Raw genomic sequence first — 17,744 nt, forward strand, 5'->3', positions numbered from 1 at the left:
TATGGAATAGGACGTCCCTATTTTCATCTGAGAAATGTTGGAGGTTGTATTTTTGACCCCACCCCACCCACCCCCTCAAAATTCACCCCACTCTAGTCTGCCCATATATCAGGTAAAAAGAGGTTCGTTGTGGAACTTTTAGCCCAACTCTAATTAAACCATTGCTATTCTGCTAGGTCTTTGAGGCAGAATATGAAATATGGAAGTCTTTTTTTAAAAAAACACTCACACACTGTGGCACTATTTTTATTCTGCTATTTTTATATTCTGCTATTTTATTCTGATTTAATACTTGTGTATTGAATTTTGTCTTTTTGTTATTGCCAGAGGCTTTGGGGGCCTATTGGCCAAAAAGAGCCAGGCTATTTTAAAGGGTAATAATAAATGTCTTTGTGATAAAATAGTGTAAGTGGACAAGGCGACTTTGTGATCCAGGAGACCCAATTGGTGTGCACAACGGACTACCTCCCTGTGTGCTTGTATGTTTCATTTGAAATTAATCTTGAGCATCTCTCCCAATGTGCATCTTCCAAGTACAGTGGTACTTCTGGTTACGAACTTAATTCGTTCCGGAGGTCCATTCTTAACCTGAGGTACCACTTTAGCTAATGGGGCCTCCTGCTGCCGCCGTGCCACCGCCACACGATTTCTGTTCTCATCCTGAGGTAAAATTCTTAACCCAAGGTACTATTTCCGGGTTAGCAGAGTCTGTAACCCAAAGTGTTTGTAACCCGAGGTGTTTGTAACCAAAGGTACCACACTATGTGAAGTAGCCCAACTGATTTCAGATGGCCATATTCAGATGGTCGTATCTCAGCTTCATGAAACGGGGGCCTTCGCTGAAAAAGATTAGAAGTTGATTCTTGGCCCTGATGACACCAGCAGCTTTGTTTCCTTTTCGCTTAATGAAGCTTCCAAATATATTGAACACACCAGCAGGAAATTATAGCAGGGCAGGGAACGTTGCTGGAATATGACCAGCTATCTGGAGTTCTGTTTTGCTCCAAAATCTTGCAGACTCAGATTAATTTCTGTACAACCAGATGGTCTCACTGTGCCTGGTGAGACAGCAGTACGGAAAATGCCTCCCCTTCTTGGGGAGTGTGGAGAGATTAAAACTAATCTCCCTCTGCTTCCTGCTTGAGGTTGGGGTGTGTGTGTATGTGTTTCAGATAACTTGGCTGGTTAATTTTACTTTTGTTATTACATCAATATTATTGGGGGGGGGCGCAGTGATTTAATTATGGCATTCATATGCACCGCTAAAAATAGAGACATCCCCTCCAATATTTCTCCAGTGAAAATAGGGGCGTCCTAAGGAAAAGCGGGACATTCCGGGACCAAATCAGAAACTGGGACAGCTCCTGTAAATCTGGGACTGTCCTAGGGAAATATTATTATTATTTATTATTTATTGAATTTACATACATCCCTATACCCGGAGGTCTCAGGGCGGTTCACAGAAAATATCAACATAAAAAACACAATATATATAATCAAAATTAAAACAAACCCCTCCCCACCCGAAAAAGAGCAAAAAAAGGAGGGGGCATAGGATGTAAATCAGGTCAACCAAAGGCCTGGTTAAAAAGGAACGTTTTGCTTGGTGCCTAAAGGTGTGTAATGAAGGCCCCAGGTGAACTTCCCTGAGGAGAGCGTTCCACAGATGGGGAGCCACTGCAGAGAAAGGACACTTGAAGGGCCTGGAAATTTTTGAGCCGGGGTGCCATCTCGCCCTTGGGATTGTTGCAGGTTTTCTCAGTCAATAAAGACAGACACCGCAAGGAAGATCAGATTTATTCACCTGTTCAGCGGGATCTCTCCCATAGGCTGAGCCCCTCCTTGTTCTCTGAGGCTTCCTTTTATCGTATGCGACAAACAACTTCTTACATGCTTACTCGAGCAGGCAAAATAAAGCAGAACTATACTCAGACAGGCAAGAGAAACAGAAGAAGAAGAGAAGAAGAAGAGTTTGGATTTGATATCCCGCCTTTCACTCCCTTTAAGGAGTCTCAAAGCGGCTAACAATCTCCTTTCCCTTCCTCCCCCACAACAAACACTCTGTGAGGTGTGTGGGGCTGAGAGACTTCAAAGAAGTGTGACTGGCCCAAGGTCACCCAGCAGCTGCATGTGGAGGAGCGGAGACGCGAACCTGGTTCCCCAGATTACGAGACTACCGCTCTTAACCACTACACCACACTGGCTCTCACTTTTTTAGCTTTTTTTTTAGCTCCTCCCCCCTCCTGTCCTGTCTGCCCCAAACTGCGAGCACGTGCAGATTTCTTGCCCGAAGCTGAAAGGTGCAAATATAAAAACAGACACCGAAAACAGACACAGTTAGCTCACCCCGTCTGACAGATGTGTGTCAGACTTCCTGGCTGTGGCGGAGCAGCATGCTCCAGTACTGTGGGCGGAGAGCAGGTGGGGGCGTGGCTGGCGCACGTCCCGGGGGCATGGCATGCATCCCGGGGGCGTGGCGCCCAGCGGGGGGGCAGCCGCGATGGCACCCCACCAGGATCATGGTGTTGGGGCAGTGCGCTTCCCCCACCCCCCTCTTCCTCCGCCAGTGCTTCCCGGCATAGAAGATACCAGTTAGTTCTGTTGGATTTCTGTTTATGCCACTGTGCAGTTTTTGGAGTCACAAGACTCTGTTTACATTCCAGACTGTTGGAAGTCTCACGTGAGACGGGAGATGGATGTTGATGTTACTGGTTTCCTGTTTCTTTGTCCTAGTTGTTCACTGACTCTCCCAGAGAGCAGATGCTTATTCTTTTCTGTCCTGCATAGTTAGAAATAAACCTAGCAATGTAGCACACATGTCTCACTCCTTCTGCTGCTTGGATACTCTGCGTAATGAGGGAACGTGCCTGAAGCCTCATTAAAGGCTTAGGTCATTAATCACCATCGGAGGGGGAGAGCCTGATGGATTCCGAAGAACGTCCAAGGATGAGAGCCATTTACAGCTCGGTTGAACGGAACCTAGTACTCCGACAAGTTCATCTTCTTGTGACTGACTTTCTGGCATAAATGGCTTACACAGCACTTTCTGCTCGTCTCCAGAGCGTGGGCTATTGGGGGAGATATTGCCTCAATATTACTGTGGGTGCCCAAGCACCCATGGCCCCCTGAAGTTGGCTCCTATGTTCTTGAGCAAGCTTGGGAACTTTCCAGTTAAGGATAAGAACGTCATACTGGCTGCTGCTATCCCTTCTGAGCCCCCAAGCCCACACAACGACTGGTTTTTCTCTTCCCCTTTTCAAGGACTGACTGTTTTGTTTGTGTTGCAAATGAGAGACTTTGGGAAGGCATGCACAAACTCCAGCAAGAGCTCAGTCCAAACTTGGAGGGATCTGGGCCCGTGTCAGGCTTTCAACATCTTTCCTCATTCACTAAACAAAGAGACCAGAGTTATTGACTGGTCTGTTTCCTCTTATCTGGGCTGCTTGGACATTGGAACCAACAAAACCCAGGATCCTTATGGCTTCAGCCGAATCTGCATTCCAAGATCAGGCAGAGCTGAGAACTTATCTGCTCCAATATTCTTTCTGTGTGAGAGCTGGACCATTAAGAAGGCTGATCGCCGAAGAATTGATGCTTTTGAATTATGGTGCTGGAGGAGACTCTTGAGAGTCCCATGGACTGCAAGAAGATCAAACCTATCCATTCTTAAGGAAATCAGCCCTGAGTGCTCCCTGGAAGGACAGATTGTGAAGCTGAGGCTCCAATACTTTGGCCACCTCATGAGAAGAGAAGACTCCCTGGAAAAGACCCTGATGTTGGGAAAGATTGAGGGCACAAGAAGAAGGGGACGACAGAGGACAAGATGGTTGGATAGTGTTCTCGAAGCTACAAACATGAGTCTGACCAAACTGCGGAAGGTAGTGGAAGACAGGAGTGGCTGGCGTGCTCTGGTCCATGGGGTCACGAAGAGTCGGACACGACTAAACGACTAAACAACAACAACAACAACATTCTTTCTGTGCATATAGTCTCAACCGGGTAAAGTTCAGGCTGTAATGAAGTCTGTAGGACATTCATTTGCATGGAGATCATGCCCACATTCTGATGAAGAGAGTAAGCAAATGTTGGTCTTAGCAGAACAAGAAGCCATTAAAAGTAAAATGGCTTCCAAAGTCATCCCTGAAGACCAGCAGATTTCATACTTGACAGCTACGCTTTACTTAAAATGGGGTCCACTGGGATTACAGGAGCAGAGGGTTTTTTCAGTTCTTTATTTAACACTTTGGAAAGTTCTGCACAGCCAGTGTTTGGTGGAAGGAATACAAAGAACAACAAACAAGAAAGCAAAATATTCTTTGGGTTGTTTTTTAGTATAAAATTTACGTGCCTGTTTTTGCATTTAACCATCACATGCCTTCAGAATGCCCAGGTTGCAGGATTCCTACTAAATCGTTTTTTAAATGTTCAGTTTCATAAAGGCTATGGAGAAACATGATGCAGTAGAGGTCACTAGTCTGTGCCCACCCACCGACCCCCAGGCCTCTATAACTCCCATCATACTTGACTATTAGCTCTTTGGTGTGGGGCTGATAGGAGTCGGGAGTACAAAACCACTTGAAGGGCCACAGGTTCACCTCCTGCCCCCCCCAGCTATAAACTATTGAAAAAGAAAACAATTTTGTTCTCCTTTCCTTTCCTTTCTAATCTAAAAATCCACTTCTTGCGTTTCATGGGCGATGTTCCTTCTTTTACAAATGTTTCCTGTCTTGACCACTTCCCATCCAAAGTGTTCAGATGTTGATTTCGCTCCTCTGTTTTTGCCCCCTCTCCTTTTTCTCCTTCAGTCGCATAAACACTACACTACAGCATGGCCATAAACTTGTACGTTCAACCGCTGAAAAATAGTGGTACCTCGGGTTACAAACGCTTCGGGTTACATGTTTTCAGGTTGTGGACCGCGGGAAACCCAAAAGTACCGGAAAGGGTTACTTCCGGGTTTCGCCGCTCGTGCATGCGCAGAAGCGCTAAATTGCATCATGAGCATTCACAGACATGGCGTTGCAACTTACGAACGCTGTGGGTTGCGGACGTGCCTCCGTCACGGATTACGTCCGCAACCCGAGGTTCCACTCTATACACCCAATATGTAGCAATGAAGATTTATGTTACTGCTTTATGAATGAATACTGTGTTTTATGAATGGACTCTGTATTTTGTGAATTACCTAAGAGCCACCAATAGGGAGCTCTAGAATCTGACAGCTAACCCATTGTGTATTACCAAACAGTGACCCCTATTGCTGAAAGCAGGTAAACAGCAGGGAATGCTTCAGCTCAGCCTTTGCACTGTTGACTGAACACCCCCTGCTGTGCAGATAATGGAGAAAGCTTGTAAATTGTATCCCTTCTGGCATCCTGGCCAACTCTATTACGCTGGTGTAAACCCTGGTGCACCAGAAGCACAGAATAGCAGCAAATAAAATCCGCTCATACGTCAGCAACTGATAAGACTTGTCAACCAGTTCTTCCAAAGTCTTCCTAAATTATAAAACTCCAAAATACACGCTAAAAGAGAGCAGGTCTGGGAAGAGAGAGGCATATAATGGGCACCACCAGTGAAAAGGCCCTGCTCCGTGTAACTCCTACCCTGTCATTTGATAGAGTGCCCACTTGCCCTCCTTCTTCACATGGAATGCTCTCTATTGGAGTCTCCAGGTCCAGTACAAAGACCATAGGAAGGGAGACAGGGACCTTGAAGTTCCCATCAGCTGTTAATCAAGCAAGCAAGCACACAGGTCACCTTTGTCACAGGTGCGTCATGCCTATGTCCTGGCCAGGCCTGCACCCAGTCTTGTTTCTGTATACTCTTGTTTGTTCTCAGTAACCAAAAACATATTATCAACAAACATACAAGGAGAAAAGTTGTTTTCCTTCATTTGCAAGGAATTGTACAAAACAAAGTGACACTAATAAAGAAAAGTTCCAGAGTGGCAACAGAAAGCAAACTAAAAATGCCTTTACAGCTCATCAAAACTATCCAGCAATATCAAGTTATAGGAAAACTGGTGCTATTAACAATAATCCTTCTAGTTGGTTTGGCAACTTCCATGCACATGACATGTGATGTTAATTATTTTAAATGATAACTAATCAGAGGCAACTACAGGAGAGCTATGATATTCAGGTGAGGGTCAGATGCCTTGTCAATCCCAGCAAGTATATAAGAAGACGACCTGGCCTGCCCGCCCAGGCCTGCGGTGGAGGGTGCAGCCGCAAGCGGAGGATCCTCTGCACGCGGCTGGGGTGGCATGATAGTGGCAGGGCAAGCGCACCACGGGGTGCCTTCTTGTCACCCCCTCAAAGATGTAACCCGGGGCACTCTACCCCCCTTTGCTCCGCCCCTGGAAACAGATGCACAACACAATCCAATGAATAGCTACTCAAAAGTAATCATCATTGCTTTCCCTGAGCTAAGGCCCAAGTAAATGTGCATAGAATTGTAGCTTTGAGCTTCCACTTTGATAGCAAGCACTATTAAACATAAAGGGACTTATTACTGAGTAGACATGCTTAAGATTATGGTGTCAGTCACCTCCTTCTTCACTCAAGACTAGCAGGAGTGTTCTGCCAAAGCAGGTATAGTCAACGTGGTTTTGGACTACAACTCCCATCATCCCTGGCTATTGGGCATGCTGGCTGGGGCTGATGGGAGTTGTACTCCACAACATATGGAAGATACCAAGTTGGCTTGTGGGGAGTGGGGGTGATGCAAAATGCCTTAGTTGTTTCTCAACTATTGAGACAAAAAGGCTACAATGAGTTTGGAGTATACATTGGTTCCTATATCTATCAACTCTGTTCAATTTTGTGGCTACAGGCCTTCTTGCAACTGTTTAGAATAAGCGTCTAGCTTTCAATCAGTAATCCTGTACTTTTGAAGAAAGCATGTCTATTTTATTTTAGGAAGTAGTAATCCAATGTCATTGTTTGAAGAGAATGATAGTAAATATAAATCTCAACATGGCTGTGTTACGTTTGTGTTTCTTTTTGCTGAGAAATTAGATCTCCAAAGATACTGAAATTAATTAAGCCACATCAAAGAGCAGCCTTGTAATGCATTGATAACATATTCTTTCATCTTCAGGATTTCTTAAGGGCCACTTCTACTTGCAGTCATAGAATTATCTCTAATTACTCAGACTTTGTGAACAATCTTTCTGACAACATAAAACCATCTTGTATGTTATAAATTGGGAGATGTGGAAACCCCCTTGAGAAATGTTACTACCCTTGTTGGCAATGTTTTTACTTCCATTACAATTCAAATTGACTTCAAATGAAATCTTAGGTAAAAGCCAGTGGATAACTTTCATGAGGAACTGAGAACCTTCTGCCTTTCAGATGTTGCTCTGAAACTCCCATTGGCCATGCTGGCTGGACCTGGTGGGAGTTGGAGCCCATTGACCCAAAGGTTCACCATCCCTTATTCAAGCATATAAGAATCCTGTTAAGAAATATCAGTACAGTGGTACCTCAGGTTAAGTACTTAATTTGTTCCGGAGGTCCGTACTTAACCTGAAACTGTTCTTAACCTGAAGCACCACTTTAGCTAATGAGGCCTCCTGCTGCCACCGCGCCGCCGGAGCACGATTTCTGTTCTCATCCTGAAGCAAAGTTCTTAACCTGAGGTAATATTTCAGGGTTAGCGGAGTCTTTAACCTGAAGCGTATGTTACCTGAAGCGTATGTAACCCGAGGTACCACTGTAATCATTTGGGCTTCCCTCAAAACTTTATTTTGTATTTTGTGGATCTTTGGTCTGAGCCAGCAGGGAAAATTCATGCTTCCTTTGAACTTCTCTTTAGGTGAAACATTGGTGGCAAACTAGCTCAATGTCAGGAGGCAGCATGGCTTCTGTCCAGCCAATGAACCTGAATATTGGAAGGACAGACAGAAAGAAATACTTCTTCAAACAGCACAAACTGTGGAAGGCATTGCCACAGAATGTAGTGATGGCCACCAACTTGGATGGCTTTTAAATGGGATCAGAAAAAAATTATGGAGGCTATGACTATCAACGGCTGTTGGCCATAATAGCTATATCCCCGACCACCCAGTATTGGAGACAGTATGCCTCTGAACAGCATGCAGCTACACTCATAACCTGCTTGAGAGCTTCCCTTGGGCATCTGGTTGCTGTCAGCAGCTGGAGTCAAGCGTAGGTCAACAATAAAACAACCAAGCACAATGAAGTTAGCTGTTTATTCAATGAAACAAAACAACTCAGTCCTACTGGTCACAACAACCCTCCCAGTAGATCTTGCTCAATGAAGCTGTTGTGGGGACTGAAGGTCCCCACCTTCCCAAAGCTCCGGACAATCTGGGCAAGGGGGCGCATGAAGATGTTGAAAAGCATCTGGGAAAGGATTGCACCCTGCGGCACTTCACATACCAAGGAGTGGTGCGATGACATCTCCCTCCCTAGCGCCACCCTCTGTCCCTGACCAGAGATGAAGGAGTACAGCCATTCTCGGGCTGTGCCCTGAATCCCCACGTCGGCAAGGCGGTGGTCCAGAAGATCGTGATCGACCATGTCGAAGGCTGTTGACAAATCTAAAAAAATCAACAGTCCTGACCCACCTCGATCCAGTTATCTACAGAGATCATCTGTTAGGTGACCAGAGCTGTCTTGGTCCCGAAACCAGTACAGAAACTAGACTGAAATGGATCTAAAGCCAATGTTTCCTCCAGAAACCTACCGAGCTGTTCAGCAACCGCTCTCTTAATTACCTTACCCAGATATGAAAGATTCGAAACTGGGCAGTAATTGGATAGATCTAAAGGATCTAATGAAGTTTTCTTTAAGAGCGGACACACCACTGCTTCCTTCAGCTCCCCAGGCAATGTCCCCGTGCCAAGGGACAAATTGATGATTTCAACCAGGGGGACCCGCACAATGTCTGGGCACACTCAAATCAGCCAAGGGGGAGAGTCCCTGGATTCTTCAGCAGCCTGCCTCATCTCTGTCTCCTTGCTCACCTCTGCTTCTGCCTCCGTTTCTGGACTGCTCTCTGCCACAGTCTCTTCCCGCTCACTAAACCCTGTTGCTTCTTCAGCTTCTGACACCTCCTCCTCCTCCCAGTTTGTCCCCTCTTCTCTCTCTGACTACGCATCATCGTCCCACCACCAATCCCCTGGCTCTAAGCCTTCTTCTCCTGGGGGTTTCCTTGGAGGTTCCCCCGCTGGTGTATCCCACCATGGCTCTGCATCCATCCATGACTGTCAGCCACTCTGGCAACAGAACAAAACTTTATTTTGTGTTTTGTAGATCTTTGGTCTGAGCCAGCAGGGCTCTGCTTGTTTGTATTCATGGAAGCTCATCTAGGTCCACACAATTTCCTATTGTTCTCTCTACATCATCTACAGAGAGGCCAGTAAGAAAAGAGTATGATCATATACTTAGTCGTGTTAAAGTTCCTGTGGATAATGTGGAAGGAATTATGAGAGGGCATTAAAAACCTATCGTTCGGCTTGGAAGAGAGAGAGAAGCTTCTTCCGCCTCCTGTAACAGTTTTTTAAGACTGCTAAAACAGCAGCTTAATTTCATTGCCTAGACTAACCGGTGCCAGGTTATCCCAGGAGACAAAGAGAAAGCCAAGTATCTGATCAAGCTTGAAATGCCCTTGCACAACTGCCTTATTTGTTCTCAGGAATAGGCAAACCATGCCAAGATAGCTTTCTCATAACAGTAAGATTTGACAAATGCAACCTCAACCTTTTCCTCCAATCTTCCAACTGACCTCCCTGCTTCAATGTGAAACATTACTCAGAGGTGTGACATATTTTTCTTCTTGCATAACGCTCCCAATTCATAGGGTAAGATCTTGCCAGCTACAACTGCACATAGTAACCTAGCGCATTACTAAGTATATATATATATATTTGTAAACAGAAAGTGCTCTAGCTAATGGGCAGCAGGAGATATCAGATATCTAAAGTCTGCTGATGAATTTGATACGGTCAAGTTTGATTCCACCTGAAAGTGGTACATCTCTTAGCCCAGGCAAAACAAATGACCATCAAATATATGAAGGGTGGTATACAAATTTGATCAATAATAATAAAGTACACTTGTGGTGGGCGTGCACACGCGTTTGTGGTGGATGAAGCAGACAGACGTGGCCACAGTTTAGGATCTGGCCCAATCACCGTCTAAATCCGGCCAGCAGACAGTCCAGGAATCAGTGTGTTTTTACATGTGTCCTTTTACTTAAAATGCATCTCTGGGTTATTTTGGGGCCTGCCTTGTGTTTTTACATGAGTAGAATGTGTGCTTTTATTTAAAAAGCATCTCTGGGTGGTGCTGTGGGTTAAACCACAGAGCCTAGGACTTGCCGATTAGAAGGTCGGCGGTTCGAATCCTCGCGACGGGGTGAGCTCCCGTTGTTCAGTCCCTGCTCCTGCCAACCTAGCAGTTTGAAAACACATCAAAGTGCAAGTAGATAAATAGGTACCGCTCCGGCAGTAAGGTAAACGGTGTTTCCGTGCGCTGCTCTGGTTCACCAGAAGTGGCTTAGTCATGCTGGCCACATGACCTGGAAGCTGTATGCCGGCTCCCTTGGCCAATAAAGTGAGATAATAATAATAATAAATTTTATTTATATCCTGCCCTCCCCAGCCGAAGCCGGGCTCAGGACGGCTAACAACACTAAAATAGTGCAACACTTTAGCTCTGCAACCCCAGAGTCGGCCATGACTAGACCTAAAGGTCAGGGGTCCCTTTACCTTTACCTTACTGGGTTATTTGTGGGGCCTGCCTGGTGTTTTTACATGAGTAGAATGTGTGCTTTTATTTAAAATGCATCTCTGGGTTATTGGTGGGGCATAGGAATTTGTTCTTTTCATTCTTCAAAATATAGTCCGTCTGCCCCCACAAGTTCTGAGGGACAGTGGACCGGCCCCCTGCAGAAAAAGTTTGCTGACCCCTGGTTTAGGGACAGAGCACAGGCTTTTCATACAAAAATAATCTTGGTTTAATGGCTGCTGACCAGCCCCAGCATCTGTGTGGTCTGCTGATGCCATTGCCCAGTGCAGGGCACTGCTAGTCGGCTAGCAGCCCTGTTCCTGAATGGTGCTGACCCAGTCTCTCCCCACTTCTGATGCCTTCTGATGTCGCTCACGCGGCAGCCTGAACAATCACTGTGCAAGCAGCAGCCCGTATGGATGCAGTACAAGCGGCAGCAACAGCCATCCTAATTTTACATGTCATGTACTGTAACTTTAAATGGAAATTCTTGATGGCTCTGCTTCTCAAGAGGCTATTTATCTTGTGCCAAGGGAAGTAAGTTTTTCTTTGACAGCTTCCAAAGCCCTACCACCACCACCTTTTCTCTTGCCACCTCCTTCGCTCTTTTAATTTATATTCAATCCCACTGTCGGTACATCACTCTTTTTTATGTCGCCTTTCCCCACAGCCATAGGTTTGGCAGTTTGCCATTTGTCATGGTATCTCTTAGGGTTCTGTGACCTTTTCCTAGCGCAATAAAAATAGCACTATGACTCGGCTACTTCCAGATCAAATATCTTCAGACTCATCAAACACAGTTTCTTCCCCACAGTCCATTGATCTTTCCCTGTTACTCTCCACTGCTACATACTCCTTGGAAGTCACACTTTCTTCAAAGCAAGCAGAGCAAAAGAAGTCATGTTATCCAATCCTTAATATTTCTGAGGGGGAAAGACTTTGGATTATCCTGAAAAACACTAGCACTATGAATCACACGAGCACATTTCAGTTAGTCACGTGATAAATTTTTGTGACGCTCATTTTTCAGTTCCAAACACAGTTTTGAAGGGTGCAAAGAATTACAGAGGGGGAAAACCACCCCAACACTATTAAATTCTTCCCTTTCCAATTATTTCATGCCTGTTCATAGCCACAGTTTCCCCCAAACTGCTCATGCTACTTTGCAAAAAAAAAGTTACTTGAAAGGATATTGCCTGCGTTTTCTAAAAAACTCCCATTGCTATAAACTGATACTTTATTTTATTTATTTAACAAACATTAAATACTGCTTAGTGGTGGTAAAACCTTAAAGATGTTCGCAAAAAATAAAACCCATTAATTTGTCAATAGAGGTTAAAAATCGGCATTTTAAAGCATGAAAAACCAATTGAAACCAATAATAAACAGATTAAAACACATATCGCTTCTACATGCCTGTATAGGCTTTCCTAAGCAAAAATGTTTTAAGCATGCACCAAAAAGAGTACAGTGAAGGCCTCTGCTTGATGTCAGTCAGCAGGGAGTTCAAAGGTGTAAATCAGGCTACAACTCCCATGATCCTTAGCTAGCAGGACCACTGGTCAGGGATGATGGGAATTGTAGTCTCAAAACATCTGGAGGGCCGAGGTTGAGGAAGCCTGGTGTAAAGGCTGCAAACACTAAATATTCAATTTCATACAAGGGCAGAAAGAGTATTATGTAGTACATATTGATAGCGCCACTTCAGCAGACTGAAGCAGTCGAATGGGCATGTATGGGATAAGACGAGCTCACAAGCTGCTAAGGCCTTTGTAAACTAGTACTGACACCTTGAATTTGGTCTGGTAACAAATCAGCGACCAGTATAGGCCTGTGAGCAAATATATACTGACAGAGTTTCACTCCTGCTGAGAGAATGAAGTAGAAGAGTGAAAAGCTCTTTCACAGAGAAAGAAAACCTTCGAAAAACTGGAAGACAGCTTTCATCACAGCATGTCTTTCAACCACAAAAAAGTGAGGGTGTGGGGACTGACTTCTTTATTGTAATATTGTAATAACGTAATAATATATTGCAGGCACGTCCAACAGGTAGATCATGATATACGTTTCTGAGCACAATTCAAAGTGTTGGTGCTGACCTTTAAAGCCCTAAATGGCCTCAGTCCAGTATACCTGAAGGAGCATCTCCACCCCCGTCGTTCTGCCCGGACACTGAGGTCCAGCGCCGAGGGCTTTCTGGGGGTTCCCTTGCTATGAGAAGCCAAGTTACAGGGAACCAGGCAGAGGGCCTTCTCGGTAGTGGCACCCACCCTGTGGAACGCCCTCCCATCAGATGTCAAAGAGAAAAATAACTACCTGACATTCAGAAGACATTTGAAGGCAGCCCTGTTTAGGGAAGCTTTTAATGTTTAATAGATTATTGTATTTTAATATTCTGTTGAAAGCCGCCCAGAGTGGCTGGGGAAACCCAGGCAGATGGGCGGGGTATAAATAATAAATTATTATTATTATTATTATTATTATTATTATTATTATTATTATACCAGTAGATCACTGGACGTCTGTGGTAGATCACTGGTAGATCACTGGCTCCCCCCCCCCCCACAGAAGCTGAACAACTTTGACCTGAACCCCTCAAAACAGGGCTTCCCTTCCTAAAAACCCCGCAAAAGAGGGTAGATCACAGCCAGTTTTTAACTCTGTGAGTAGATCACAGCCTCTTGGGAGTGGGCCACCCCTGATATATTACCGTATTTTTCGTCCCATAGGGCGCACCGGCCCATAGGACGCACCTAGTCTTTTGGGGGGGAAATAAAGGGGGGGATTTCCTTTATTTCCCCCCCAAAACCAGGTCAGGGAATCCAAACCAGGTCGGGGAACAGCAGGAAGGTGCGCTGCGCCTCCCCGCTGTCCCCCGAGCTTGTGGGGCTGGTGCTGGGGAGAAGTGCACTCCAAACCAGGTCGGGGAACAGCAGGATGGCGGCGCTGCGCCTCCCCGCTGTCCCCCGAGCTTGTGGGCTGCAAGGCTTGCGGATAGCTTCCTGAAGCCTGGAGAGCCCCATAGGACGCACACACATTTCCCCTTCATTTTTTGGGGAAAAATACAGTACATTAAATATCAATGCAATCGCAGTGATGTTTTGCCGCTTCATTCAAAATATAACTTCTCGCCAAATCACCTGAAAAAGCAGCCTAGAATAAATTCACACAAGAGGTTTCCTCCCATACACTGCAAGGGCCTGTAATATTTCTTTTTCCATGGGCATGTGGTAGTTGCTAATTGGCTATTAAAAGACGTTTCTTTGCCAAGAGACAGGCTGTCTCCTTCGAAAGGCGATGCATGGAGTCTGGACATCAAAACACAGAGACTGTGAAGGACTCACATGCAAATCATTGCAAAGTGCCATTACTTTAGCAAGAGCTTACTCGATTTCATAAATCTTTAAAACTCATTTGAAAGCTATTTTTCACAATGGGACTGGTAAGCCAGAAGCATTTTAGACCAGATTGCTCTTTTCATAACCCTTTACTGAAATGCCGCCATTTCCAAAATTCAGCACCCACAAGATCAAGAACGAGAGTCGGGAATGAACATAAATAATGATTTCCCCTAATTTTCATTCTGCAGATTGTCACTGGATTACAATACTCCTCCTTATCGCCCCTAAATTATTTAAAGTAAGCTGAGCAATCGAAATTCTCCCACCACCTAAATTATTTAGGGCATAAATGTTTCCCGTCGAATGCTTTTGTGGTCATATTATGTGTCTTGCTCCTAAGTGAATAAAATTAGCTTTCATGCCATAATACAAAGCAAGGGTCGGAAATAATACATGAAGTTTCTGCCGTTATCTTTTTAACCATGAAGAAGATGAAGCCCTGTTCATCAACAATATCATTTCATTTGTCTTCTGTAAAAGCCAGCGCCTGTGAAAAATGGGTCAACCTTAGTTATGGGGAAGAAAAAAATGAAGTGTTATTTTTATTTATTTTTTAAGAAGTGGGACGTTCCAGGATCAAATCAGAAGCTGGGACGGCTTTTGTAATTCCAGGACTATCCCTGGAAAACTGGGAGACTTGGAGGGTATGCTAGACTGGCAAGGTGCCATCTACATTGTAGCACCAGCCTGCCAGAGTATTGCCAGCTGACCCTAAAGTCTCAGAACTTCTTCCTTACTTTGAGCAACTTGTTGCTAGTAAAGGTAGAGGTAAAGGGACCCCTGACCATTAGGTCCAGTCGTGGCCGACTCTGGGGTTGCAGCGCTCATCTCACTTTATTGGCCGAGGGAGCTGGCGTACAGCTTCCGGGTCATGTGGCCAGCATGACTAAGCGGCTTCTGGCGAACCAGAGCAGTGCACGGAAATGCTGTTTACCTTCCCGCTGGAGCAGTACCTATTTATCTACTTGCACTTTGACGTGCTTTCGAACTGCTAGGTGGGCAGGAGCTGGGACCGAGCAACGAGAGCTCACCCCGTCGCGGGGATTCGAACCGCCGACCTTCTGATCAGCAAGCCCTAGGCTCTGTGGTTTAACCCAGAGCGCCACCCGCGTCCCTAGTACAAGGACTCTAATGCCTCCCCCTTTTCCTTGCTTGCTGCCCTGAACTTTAACCTCTGCTTCCCTTTGACGGCATACTTCCTCCCGGTCTTCCTGGCCCTTCTGTTCTGGCACACATACATACCGTATTTTTCGCGCCATAAGAAGCATCTGACCATAAGACGCACCTAGTTTTTAGAGGAGGAAAACAAGAAAAAAAAAATATTCTGAACAAAACAGTGGATGTATGATTTTTGTGGTTCATGCTGTGGCCACAGACATGTGATCTGATGGTGAATTTGGGGTGACCCAATGCAAAAATCCTGAGGATCCATGTGTATCCATGCTTTGTAACCACATTTTTGCACCATTTCGGCCCCATGTAAGTAAGTGTGTACTATGAAAGGACACATGAGTCTTAATAGAAAGAATGGCTCAGCTGCCTTTGCATCCTCCAGTTTTGGCGAAGGGACATGAGGGTAAAATTCTTTCCAGGCCAGGAAAATTCTATTGGTGTGGTTACTCATTTGTATCTGTCACCTGGTATCTCTTTGTCTCAAAATGAGCAGTAATAAAGACGCCATTCAGAATAGCTGTTTATGGGAACCTGTGTGTTTGCATTTGGCGCTGATCTTATCCCTTAGCATATATTGCGGCTGTTTATCAACATTGGCCATCTTCACTTGATCCTGGATAGAGCTTTAGTTTACTTTATTGGGTGCAAAGCTGTCCTTCTATTCCAAGGTTTCACACCAAGTTCTCAAGGCCATAGAAATGCAAGTTCTTGATATTAATTTAGTGTGTTGTTGGACCTGACAGGATCTCGCCTGTTATAGATCTTTTCAAATGACAAAGCTGCCAGACACCTCACATTTGATGGAAATCAATTTCTCGTGGTATTATTTCTCACTGGAAAAGAAAAGGTTTGTATATCCCCTGAAGCAATATAAAAGTAGCCTCCTTCTCTCTCTTAAAAAAATAAAAAAATAAAACCAAACTGTTCTGAACATCAAGAGCCTCATTTAAGAATATTGAATTAAAAGGAAGAAATTGCCTGCAACTATAAAACTGTACCAAAAAATGGAATGCATTCTATCTCCCCTCACCTTATGTAACACTTAATAAAATCTTGCAAGAGCTTTCAAGCAAACAAACAAAGCAGGAAAATAGCAGCTGCGGGAAGCTCCTGCAGCCAATTGGAAGCCCCACCAAACGTTCAGTTTCCGAAAGAACGTTCGCAAGCTGGAACAGTCACTTCCAGGTTTTGATTGTTTGGGAGCCAAAACATTTGAGAACTAGGCATGTTCGAAAACCGAGGTACAACTATACCGGCTTTTTATACGTTGAGTTTCAGGTAACTGAGATCTCACCACATAAAGGACTCCAGCAACTTTTTATTTTATTTTATTTTTTACAAATGAACGTTTATTGACTGAATTAGACAAACATGGTGGTTTTCCTTAATATAAAATAGTATAACAAACTGCTGCGTTGACATAATAAAATGAGGTTGTTTTTTGTATCAAGGCGCCATCCTTAGCTGAGGCAACTCTTGCAGCGTTGCAATCCGTTCTCGTTGCAAGCGGTGCACTTGAGGGCTTTGAATGAGTCCGTAAAACAGTTCCGAAACACTGACATCTTGCTCCCATGGCACGCTGAGCACGGAATAAAACCAAAGCCCCCACATGAGAGGCATTCATGAGGGTGTTGAACTCTCTGAGGGGGGGAGAGACAGAAAGTAAGATGGCATCCATTATTTGCTTTATATTCTGAGGGCCAAACCAGACAGGGAATTAACTGTGAGAATGAAAGTAACTTACACATTTCTTCTTATGTAAATACAGTGGTACCTCCTGGTTGCGGACGGGATCCGTTCCGGAGCTCCGGTCGGATCCCGAGGTTTCCGCAACCGGAGGTACCTGTTCTGCGCACACACGTGGCACAATAAATCAATGCTCTCCCAGCAGATGTCAAGGCAATAAACAACTATTTTAAAAGACAACTGAAGTTTTCAATGTCTGTATTGTTTTTAGTATTCAGTTGGAAGCCGCCCAGAGTGGCTGGGGAAACACAACCAGATGGGTGGGGTATAAATAATAATAAATTGTTGTTATTATTATTATTATTATTATTATTATTCCAGGTTTGCTGTGTGTGTATCCCGAAGGATATGTAACAACAGGGGCACGTAAGTAGTGGTACCACTGTATGACTCTCAGGACCCATAGCTCCAACAAAAACCTTTCTGAAGCTGCTATTTGTTTTTCAAGAGAACCCTCCATTCCCGCCAGCGGAAGCTTCCCTTGAATTAGGAACGGAAGTTTCAAGGAGATATTTTTTGTTGAGATGTGTTATAAGAAAAACTGCTCCCTTTCTCTTATGGGGTATAGAGCCCATATAGAGTCCACAGAGGCCAACCAGAGTATATTGAGAAGCAAAGTGGCTAGTAAGACTGATCTTTACTCAAAGAACTGTTGCAACAG

General features: G+C 44.7%; 1 protein-coding gene across 1 annotated transcript in view; it reads right to left on the reverse strand.

Annotated features, from left to right (window-relative positions):
* Positions 1-16,690: 16,690 nt before the first annotated feature.
* The window catches only part of GRXCR1 (glutaredoxin and cysteine rich domain containing 1), a 53,268-nt gene continuing 52,214 nt past the window's right edge, over positions 16,691-17,744 (reverse strand). Inside the window, exon 5 of the mRNA XM_083630771.1 lies at positions 16,691-16,977. Coding sequence (XP_083486897.1) covers positions 16,798-16,977 — 180 coding nt within the window. The 3' untranslated portion in view covers positions 16,691-16,797. The remainder of the gene's footprint in view (positions 16,978-17,744) is intronic.

The sequence above is a fragment of the Podarcis filfolensis genome, assembly GCF_964270895.1.
Source record: "Podarcis filfolensis genome assembly, chromosome: 9".
Classification (NCBI taxonomy): domain Eukaryota; kingdom Metazoa; phylum Chordata; class Lepidosauria; order Squamata; family Lacertidae; genus Podarcis; species Podarcis filfolensis.